At 39.3% G+C, this 11,290-nt stretch overlaps 1 protein-coding gene across 1 annotated transcript in view; it reads right to left on the bottom strand.

The window, feature by feature from the left end:
* Positions 1–2,088: 2,088 nt before the first annotated feature.
* Positions 2,089–11,290, bottom strand: part of LOC109913987 (scinderin) — a 60,105-nt gene continuing 50,903 nt past the window's right edge. The window contains exons 11-12 of the mRNA XM_020513552.2: positions 7,367–7,427; positions 2,089–2,500 (exon numbers count right to left, since the gene is read on the bottom strand). Coding sequence (XP_020369141.2) covers positions 2,328–2,500; positions 7,367–7,427 — 234 coding nt within the window. The 3' untranslated portion in view covers positions 2,089–2,327. The remainder of the gene's footprint in view (positions 2,501–7,366; positions 7,428–11,290) is intronic.

The following is an 11,290-nucleotide window of genomic DNA, read 5'->3' as shown; positions in this document are numbered from 1 at the left end:
TGCGTTTGGTGTTAGGGAAGGAATAGCACTCCTTCAGACAGAGTTCTAACATGATATAGCACTGAAAATGGGTAGCTTCTGTAGTTTTGCTCTGGTATCTGACGTAGAGAGGCAATGCATTAATGAATGTGATATGCTATTTCCAATGAAATATCACTTTGTGTACTCTTAGAAGCTTTTCTTTTCATTTCCTTTCCACTATGTATACTGTGAAAGGCTGTTCCTGGCTGGCAGAGTTGGATTTGGTACACAGCTGGGCTTTAAATATGGCACTGGCAGTCCAAGTCCCAAAAGGTCCTGACAGCAGTGAGTACTTCGACTGCTGGTGAGAGCACAATAGTGTGACAGCAGCACAGTAGGGGTATGGTGCATACATAGTGAGGTGAGCAACGGAAAATTGCACGTGATAATTCAATAGAGGTCACAGAGGGAAATCCTCCATGTCCTCAAAGTTGACACATAGTAGATGTTTCCGAAAATTAAGCCCTTTGTTTCAGTTATCACAATTCTCTGAAAGAGGCACAATTAAAATTGTGCAGTGTAATCATTGTCCCTGGAAATCAGCTTGACACATAACCATGCTAAGAATGAAGGAAGCACACGTAGGTCCTAGAGATTTGTGGGAAGCTATAGGTTCAGGTGCAGGGCTTTGCACAACACCTATTCATATTGTGAAAGCTCTTGCAGTTCAGTGGATTGAATGACATTTTCTCTCAATGGGATCATAGTTCATTAAATCCAGTGCACTTTGCATTCCAGCTGGAGCTTTAAGATTTTATTGTGTACCTAACTGCCTTTCTGCATTTCTAGAAAATGTACTTATTTGGTAGTACAGAATTGACTATTGCTGAAAAAAAAACATTCTGACAAAGTTTTTGTTTTGCACTCATTAGTTGTTTTCACAAGAATATCAATTCAAGGGGAAGAAACAATATTAACACTGCATGCGAGGAGAATGTTGATTTGCTGACAAGCGAACTCTGAGTGGTGAAGGTATTCCCATGAAGAATACACCTATTAATGCTAATTGACAATTAACAGCCAGGCTTTGTTTAAATTTTAATCCAGGGAGGTTCACCCTGATTGGTCAGTGCATTGCCCTGAAAATTGAACCAACAAATGTCTGTCAGCTATTTTGTTAAATTGAAACAGGCGCAGTGCTGCATACGTTCTTTCTGTCTGCAAACGACAAGATATTGTGTATACATATATGTACACACAAGAGAGCCAAAGTCTGACTGACAATTCTAAACTGGATGTCAGTGAAATTCCTTGCACATTCATGATAAATGTCATGGTGTAGGAAAACAAAAGTCCAGGCAGTAGTTAGGAAAACCACCAGAGACCCTGGATCCCACCAACCTGCCGGCATTTGTGTACAATATCATAAAACTGATGATATTAGATCAACTGGTGAGTCTGCATCTCTTCCAAAATTGCATTACCTAATTTTTACTCCATTATTCCCCATCTTAATAAGAAGGATAATTATCCCCCTCCCCGCGTTAAACAAATGCAATGGCAAACTAAAAAACAATAAAATGCCAGTTATCAATAATGAAACTTATTATTAATGAAACTTATAAACAGCAAAATTAACTCAGGACACCTTGTGCTATGTATTTTTGATTTCATAACACTTCAGTAGGAAGGTTACTTCTTAAATAAATTACAGATAGCACAGAACAGGAGATCATAACATTTTCTAGTCAAACTAATTGTATAAGCTGTTACTTTGAAATCAATTACTTTAGGTTCACACTAAATGGATCAATTTAAAATAATCCATTAACATGAGCTTATGCTAGTTAGGGACCAAGTGGGTGAATTTTAAGTTAGTTGTAACTTCAGAGGCAGAGCTGCGGAAACTGTGGAGCACTGATGCATACCGCCATCAACATTCATCTTTCTAGTGCTCTGATTTACAATGAAAAGTATATAATTCCCTTTTTTATGCCTAGATTTTTCTTTCATGCAGGATGTGTTATCATGATAAATGTGTGACTTTAAATTATTTGGCCTATTTTTGTTCATTGACTCCTTGTTGATAGCTGTAGCATATAGCTACTTGAATATGGATTGCAAACGTTTTTCTTTCTCAACAGCTGCTTTATTATTTAAATGCAATCACTGAATGGAAATATAATGTGACAAATTTTAATAGATTACAAATTAACAAAATCACACCAAAAGCATTAGAAAAACAACAGAAATATTTTCAAAATTGGAACTGAGCAGACATTTTGTATTATTATTACTATGGCTACATACTTTTGAAGAACATTTGCAGTTTTTTTTAAAGTAACAAACAAGCAGCTGGTTGAACTTTATGACACTTTGAGTGAAGCCATAACTTTCTTCATGTTGTCTCCTGCCCATTTGTTTGGGTCCCAGGCGAGGAACCAACCTGTAAATGTTGGGGGCTCATACCCCTGTTTCATTATGATGATTGGAGTCCCTTTGTCCCTTCCAGATGGATCTGAATCAATGTAATGTTTTGCTGATAGGGGAAAGAAAACAGATCAATGTCATAGATTGTGCGGTAAACTGTGAATGTTTTATTAATATGCGTTTTCCAAAAAGAAGTATGTACATTGCCTTGAGAATGGACGTTTGTTCACTTTTAGTGCTTTGCAGTGACTGCCTTACTCAGCTCCAATAAATTCATGAAAGAGCCACAAAAATCCCATGAAATTATGTTAACAAATGCAAATCTCTAGAGATATCCTGATCAAAGTCAAACTCGGAGCTTTGATAAACAGACACATGTTCAAAAATATGGAGAACCATAACACTAAATACTGCAACACTAAAGTTCTTCAATCTCCAAAACAAAAGATAATTTGAGTGAAAAGTTGGGAGAGGCAGGAGCATACAAACATGCAATCTAGTAGCAGAAATAGGCCATTCAGCCCCTTGAGATTTCATGGAGATTTATAATGAAAGATCATGGCTGATTGGTTTGTGTTTCGAATTCCACATTACCACCTACCCCAGATCACTTTTGATTCAGTTGCCTAACAAGAAGGTATCTGCTGTTGCCTTAAAAGTATTCAGTGACTCCACCTCCACCACCTTCTGAGGGAAAGTTCCAAATTCTCACAACCATCAGAGAGAAAAATCTCCTCATCTCTATCTTAAAAGGGAGGCCCTTAATATTTAAACAGCGGCCCCGTAGTTCTGGTCTTATCCACAAGAGGAAGTGCCTGTTTGTCACCATTCACTCTTCTAAATTCTAGTGGAAACAAGCCCAGCCTGTCCAATCTCTACCTTCGTTAGAAAACTCACTGACTCCAGAATCAATCTAGTAAACGTCCAATGAAGCACCCCCAAGGCATTTACATCCTTCCTTAAATAAGGAGGCTAAAATTGTACACAATATTTGTGATGTGGTCTCACCTCCATTACCCGATAAAGAATTACATTCTTACTTCTATGTTCAATTTCTCTCATAATGAAGGATAAAATTCCATTAATCTTCTTAATTACACATTGTAGGTCTTTAAAGAGAAAATCTAAACAATTCACTAGAACAGCAAGGTGGGTGATGTCAAAATACTAGATCCATTTAGGAGGTAATTAAAAAAAGGTTTGGTTGGTATTTTGGTAGCTGGGCATCTTGGGGCAAACAAAGTATCTTAACAAAAGAAATAAAGATAAAATAGAATAAACCAAACACAATTACCATGTGGCACTATCACTATGTTAAATGGGATAGACTTCGACAAGAGCTAGCATCTCAAGACTGGGGATCCATGAGGCGCTGTGGGCCATCAACAGCAGCAGACTTGTACTTCAACACAATCTGTAACCTCATGGCCCAGCATATCTCCCACTCAACCAATACCATCAAGCCAGGGGATCAACTCTGGTTCAATAGATAATGCAGGAGGGCATGCCAGGAACAGCACCAGGCATACCTTAAAATGAGCTGTCAACCTGGTGAAGCTAAACAGCAGGACTACTTGCATGCCAAACAGCATTAAGCAGCAAATATACAGCTAAGCGATCCCACAATCAATGGATCAGATCTAAGCTCTGCAGTCCTTCCATGTCCAGTCGTGAATAGTTATGGTCAATTAAACAGATCACTGGAAGAGGAGGCTCAACAAATATCCCCATCCTATCTGATGGAAGAGCCCAGCATATCAGTGCAAAAGATAAGGCTGAAGCATTCACAGCAATCTCCAGCCAGAAGTGCCAAGTGGAAGATCCATCTTGGCCTCCTCCAACAGTCCCCAGCATCACTGACAGCAGTCTTCAGCCAATTCAATTCACCCCAAATGATATCAAGAAATGGTTGGAGGCACTGGATAGTGCAAAGGCTATGGGCCATGACGACATTCCAGCAATAGTACTGAGACTTATGCTCCAGGACTTACTGCTTCCCTAGCCAAGCTCTTCCAGTACAGTTACAACACTGGCATTTATCCAACAATGTAGAAAATTGCCCAGGTATATCCTGTACACAAATAGCAGGTCAAATCCAATCTGGCCAATTACTGCCCATCAGTCTACTCACAATTATCAGTAAATCAATGGAAAGTGTTATCAACACTTCTCAGTACTTCTCAGCAATAACTGCTCAGTGACATCAATATTGGGTTCTGCCAGAGGCCACTCAGCTCCTACCCATATTACAGCTTTGCTTCAAACATGGACAAAAATGCTGAATTCTGGAAATGAGGCGAGAGTGACAGCCCTTCTTCCTGGGCCTATTACATACCTGAATTCAAATATACTTTAAATAACCTCTTCAAGGGTTTATCCCACATTTCTGCTTTGGGACTAACTCTTACCCTTTACAGGTACTTCTCCTATAACACTGTAGTTGAGTTCTGAGGAAGGGTCACTGGACCCGAAATGTTAACTCTGTTTTTTCCTTCACAGATGCTGCCAGACCTGCTGGGCTTTTCCAGCAACTTTGTTTTTGAACACTGTAGTTGTGTTCTTGTGCAACCTCACGCTATAGAAAATTGCACTATAGAAAATCATCATTAAAAAATCACATTATAGGGAAATTGCTATAGAAAATTGCTATACTGTACAGTAGAAAGTTCATGTTATCCAAACAGCGTCCACTATTCATCAATCGTGTTACAGCCAATTCACATTAATGAAACACATATTATAGCCGAACTACCTGTACTTTAAGGTCATCTAGTTACATGAAGCTTATCTTCTCAGGAGTACTGGTCTGTGTAGCCATATTCTCCAAAGGATTTCAATGACTTCTCCAGATTCAAAGTCAAGCCTAAAACCAACCCCACCCCCTCTCTCTCTGAATTATGGGTGTTTCCTTTAAGTTTAAAAAAAGTTCTAGAAATCTCTATCAAACTCTGAGGCCTCATTATTTACCGTGATGGGTCAGAAAATAATCATATGTAGACAAATATCCATTGGTAATGCATGAAAACTCATTAATTCAAGCTAGGCCTCTAATATGTTTCTTTAAAAAAAATAACCGCGGCTGCAGAAATACTCACAATTATTAACTTCTGACGATCAGAAAATCTACATGTTACTAAACCAAACCAAAATTCTCAATAAATGATATTAAATATATATAAATATTACATCACGCCATCTAACAAAAGACCTCCTGGGACATCCAGTGATCAGACATATTGACGTAGCTTATTTTCTGCCTGTAGACCATATGTGTGCCAAGCATGGCCTCCTGCAAGCTGTATCTTTCTGCCCATCCCCTCTATCTTATGATATTATAGGTCTTTGTGCAGTGGGCTGTTGCTATTCCAGTAGCTGCTACTTCTGTTATTGCTGTTCCTCTTAGTCCTTATTTGAGGTCCAAAGCAATATAGCATAAGTGGGACACAAGCTCTGATAGATCAGAGCTTCAAAGTGTAGACAATCCTCCAAAGTGTAGGTGTTTAAAGTCACCTGTTAACACAAATATTGTTAACAAAGCTGTTCACACAAGCTAACAAGCCAACAGCTGTGAGGTGCCAGTATTTGTTATTGTATTTCTCTGTCATGTCTTCAATATCCTCAATTCCCGCTGTATTCTTGCCTGGCTTTCACTGGGAAATGCCAAGCAATTTGGGACACCCATAGATAGTAAATTGCAAAAAATAAAGTTAATATCGCTGTAATTGAGAGATTAACACATTGAAGTTGACAACCCACTTTTCCAGAGGATTTTACATATAATCAGCCTAATGCACTGAAGTTCAGTGAGGAAGTTGGTGGGTTGGAATCCTAATGGGGACATTTTTCAAGGACTTAATTCCCTACCAAGCCCAAACCTACAAGTTCATCTATGTTAAAGTTCCTCTCAGGAATTTTACACTGTCATTTTTACAGACTGAGCGAAGAGGATTTAAAGTGGTTCTTAAACAATAAATCTGAATTTTATGTTGCTATTTTGATTGGTTACGGTTGTTGCAAAAGGTTGCTAAAGAGCCGAGGGCTCCTAATTGTAAAAATGATACAGCTGTGCACAATGTGCCTTCTTATAGTTCACTGTTACTCTGATGAAATAATAACAGATCACACACAGGAAATGACACCGAAAGGATGTAATCATAAATTTCAGATTTATGCTTCTGTAACACCATAAACACTACATTTGAAGGGAAATGAATTACTTTTATCTTTTAATTTTTAAACATCAAACAAAGTAATTGTAAGTGTGTCACCATTTCACATAAAATTACAGTTGCTAATTTAAGATAACTAAAAACAGGTGCAGAATCAAAAATTAAATCGGTAGATGCTACAGTAGGAGAAACAGCCACAGCAAACACTGCTGTTCCATTTGGAGGAATCGCTTGCATCTCTATAGGAATTGATTGGAACAGACAAATTTCATTAGGAAATGGTGTATTAATATTGCACACAGCAGTATAAATGGCATTGTTAAATATGTTTGTGATATTGAAACTGAATGACAGTGCCAAAGTAGACTTTTACCAGTTTACATTTATGCCAAGTTGTCTGATGCTATTCATCAAGGCTGAAAAGGAACATTTTTAAAGTGAATATTTGTGAGCTCCCCATGGCTTCACTGGTAAACCAACACGAAAGTGGATGATCACAGTTCAATCCCTGGCCTGTCCTGATTTGGCTGAACTCAGCTGGGATAGCAGTCATAGCCTCAGGATAATGTCCAATTCTTGTGAAATTGTATCCAAGCGCAAGCCTGGACCTTTAGGAAGCATTTAGACAAAAACTGAAAGACAGATCAGGGTGAAAGGAATTAGGGGAATGACAAGGTTTACATTCTCTGGGTCAGGTGAACCCTTTTCTATTGATTACTCCGACAGTAGCTGTGCAAAAGTGATTCTGCTTTAATCCCTACCTTTCGAAAATCATAACGTGAGACATAAGGATAATTCACACTTACCTGATTTCACTGATTCAGTTTTCTCCACTTCATTGGCATCATTCCCAATCCAGACAAACACCTAAATATTAACAGATAATTGCTTTATGAACCTCAGATCATGACTGTAAATATTTTATCCATTGCTTTCATTGTTTCAAAATTATTTGAGTAGGTACTTTGTATGTTGGCAGCTATATATAAGACATCTGCTCTAACATCTCTTCATAAGCTGTTCGCCAGACAATTAGAATTATGGATTAGGTATGATTACATTATATAAAATTACACAGAAATGCATTTACCAGATGCCATTTAAAAATAATTGTTTTTGATTTTTTTAACTTGAATTAGATCTGTATCTCTGTATGGACTGAATGCCATTTGAAAGGCACGTCTTTCGAATACGTGTCAATGTTACAAAGAAAAACAACATGAGGAAAATAATGGAAAATGCCCAAAACTAAGCACGGTGATCACGAGCATGATTAACACATTCTTGTTCATTGTGATACAGGTTGCATGAAATTTGCTCTGCCTGCTAATTTAAATGACAGTAGAATGCAGCCTGATTCTCAACATGCTGCTGCATGTTTAACAGGAAAAAGTCCTAAGTTCATATAAGGTGGGACCACTTAAAGTCAGACACTACCTCGTAAACATCGCAGCAAGTGGTGGGAGTGGTTGGGGAAAAGAATCTCTAATCTGCAAGAAGAGTATAACACAAAAAGGCTAAGCAAACACTCCAAGACTCTCAATGCAATGTTCGTGATTTGGTGCAGGAGGTTGTCAGGAGGTGGAGAGCTCCCTTAATCAAAGGGGACCAGGAGACCCTCTAGTCAAACACTGAGAAAGTAACAGGAGCAGGTAGCTAGAAAAGTGGCTTTCCTGCCAGTGATTAATGCCAGAATTGCAGCTTTAAGGATCTCAGTACAGTATTTCATGTAGTACACAAAACGATCGAGGTCGTTGAATGTGGTTTCAAATGGTAAATCCCATCAAATGCACTATCGCCTAAAGTACTGCTCCATTCAAGTCCCGGCAAACCTCCATTATTGCGCACTGCCAGCTATTTGACCATGTCAGCCATATCATCTCAACACACTGCACCACACTCACTCACAGACTTCCCTTTCTCTTACAGGACAATGTAATGCAGCACCTAATTAACAGTTGATCTGAGAGAAGTGATTATGCTGGCCATTGGCAGGCCTGAAACCAGACTTTGGTGGTATTTTCATACCTAGTCATCATTCTGACATTGAATATCCTCTTCATATTACAATCTCTTCAGTACAAACTGAAAATGTTGTTAGTAGCATGTCCTGCTTTCTCCTTTCCCTTCCCTCAGTCCTACGTTTGTGCTCTTTTTCTTTCAGACATTGAAAAACTATTACACTTCCTGGATATGGTAGGGAAGCACAGAGTCCAAAAGGAACAACAAACAGATGCTAAAAAAGAACATCATAACTTGATCTCATACTTGCAGTCACTAGCGATGTTGCAGTGTGCAACATACAGAGTGGCATAGAGATGGGATCTGTCTGTGGTGAGTCACTGGACGTGAGTGGCCTGCAGCTAGCACAGAGAAAATGAGTAATATGGGTGCCAGCTCTCCTGAAGATATGAACACACACAGGTCCTGCTGCAGAGGGGTCTGATGGGTAGCATATATGAAGAAGTTGATGGACATACAAAATGAAATACTAGATACATCGACCAGCCTGTTGTAAAGCTTGCTGTCATTGTTAAAGAGCAATTTGGCACAGGGTTTTGCCCAGAGCTTGGAGCCCATCCTTTCTAGCAATTAAGTGGATGAAAATTCCATGAAAAAATATGCAAACCCAAACATGATACAGACTGATGACTGATGTCTCAGGTTCCAACCGAATGTGGGGAGAGTTTCTGAGAATTTCCCAAAATCTTAGTGTTGTTGTTGAAGCTGAGACAGAGACTGTGCAACATCAGCTTGGTGCCATAAGTTATAAAGCAGAGGTTGACCCTCCTCCCAGAACATTAACTGGGACTCTGGATTAATAGTCTAGTGATAATACCAGAAGACCATTGCCTACCCTACCTTCGGACTTATCAACTTTTCCTTAATTGATTTTAAAGGTCCTCTTACTTCATGTCCGAATATCAATTCAAATGGAGTAAACTGAGTCGATTCATTTGGAGCATCTCTAATAAGTGGGATTCCTTTATCCCAATCATTTGTGTAATCCTGGCAATAAGCCCTCAACATTGTCTCTAAGGTCTGATGCCACCTTTCCAATGTTCACTGGGATTCAGGATGGTATGCACTTGATTTAAAGTGTTGGATACCTAAACTGCCCATGACCTCTTTAAATAATTTGGTTGTAAAACTGGACCATTGGCCTGACTGAATCTCCCTGGGTAGTCCATAATGGTAAAGAAAGCAAGCAACTCCTCCACCACCTTTTTTGATGTACATTCCGTAAATACCTCCAGAAACCTGGTAGACAGATCCATTATGGTTAGCAACTACTGGTTCCTATTTTTGGTTTTAGGAAAGGGACCTACACACTCAATCACAACCCTCATAAATAGTTCTTCAAATGTGGGAATTTGAACAAAGGCGCTAGTTTTATTACTGCCTATGGCTTTCCTACCATCTGACAAGTATGGCGGTTACGGCAAAATTTGACCACATCTTTATGTAATCCAGGCCAATAGAAATGCTTCTATATCTTAGCCTGAGTCTTCCTCATTCCTAGATGACCTCCTACAGGTAATTCATCTGCTCCCCAGAATGTTTCCTGTCTGTATTCTACTGGCAACACAATCTGGTGAACTTCCGCCCAGTTCTAATCTGCACTAACCCCCTGCCAAGGTTTCCATTTCCACCTTAAGATTTTATGCTTAAGGTAATAACATTCTCGAATGCATTCTGATTCCTATTCCAAGTAGGCTTTATGCTACAAATCCTTTATCATTTCATCTTTTTGTTGTAACTCCATTAATCTTTCAGAACTAAATACCTCTGTCTGATCCTCTACCTGCTTAGGTTTTTCCTTTACCATTTCATCAAACAGGGCGTCAGCTAACTGATCCTCAACTCCATCATCTTTCTCTTTTGTTTTCCCTTCTTGTTTTAACTTATGGCTGTGGGATCTTGTCACCACACAGTCTGGAAAAAATCCAGGGTATTTTCCTTTAAACACCTCAGTTCCCTGGTTTTCTTTTGGCTTTTCCATACAATGGGCATCACTCCCAACTGTGATCCAGCGAAATTGTTTCTAAGAACAAACCGTATTCCTGGAATAGCCAAATTTCCAATCATTCCCACGATCACTTCCCCAGTCTTGATTGGACTTCTAGCCTTATCTTATATAGGGGAACATTCATTCTCCCTCCACTTATTTCAAAGATTATCACTTTCTTGGGCAATATTTCAGAAGGAGTGCAAATACTTTCATCTCTTACTATTAGAGACTGACTATCTCAAATATCTGTCAATATTTTAACTTCTTTACCTACCCCTCCGTTCTACCTGAATAAACCTTATCCACACAGGTGAAATCTTTGAAAAGATCGAGTGCTATCTTATTATCCAATCTGTGACTAGGTTGTGCACTCTCCTGCAGCTACTGGACTTCTCCTGGAATTTCCTTCACTACCTCAACTAATCCCACTTGTTTAGCCTCTTTTACCACATCATCTTTCCCAATGTCTTTCTTAAACCACCAACACAGTGGACTTAGAGATAGTAAGAACTGCTGATGCTGGAGTCAGAGATAACACAGTGTAGAGCTGGAGGGACACAGCAGGCCAGGCAGCATCAGAGGAGCAGGAAAGCTGATGTTTCAATCCCTCCTCTCTCTACTTATTTCTGAGCTGCCTTTCCCCTCCCCATTTCTGAAGAAGGGTCCCGACCCGAAACGTCAGCTTTCCTGCTCCTCTGATGCTGCCTGGCCTGCTGTG

Source organism: Rhincodon typus, chromosome 2 (assembly GCF_021869965.1).
Source record: "Rhincodon typus isolate 14 chromosome 2, sRhiTyp1.1, whole genome shotgun sequence".
Taxonomy (NCBI): domain Eukaryota; kingdom Metazoa; phylum Chordata; class Chondrichthyes; order Orectolobiformes; family Rhincodontidae; genus Rhincodon; species Rhincodon typus.
The sequence above is the reverse complement of the archived record's forward strand: the minus strand, read 5'-3'. Positions and strand labels throughout refer to the sequence as shown.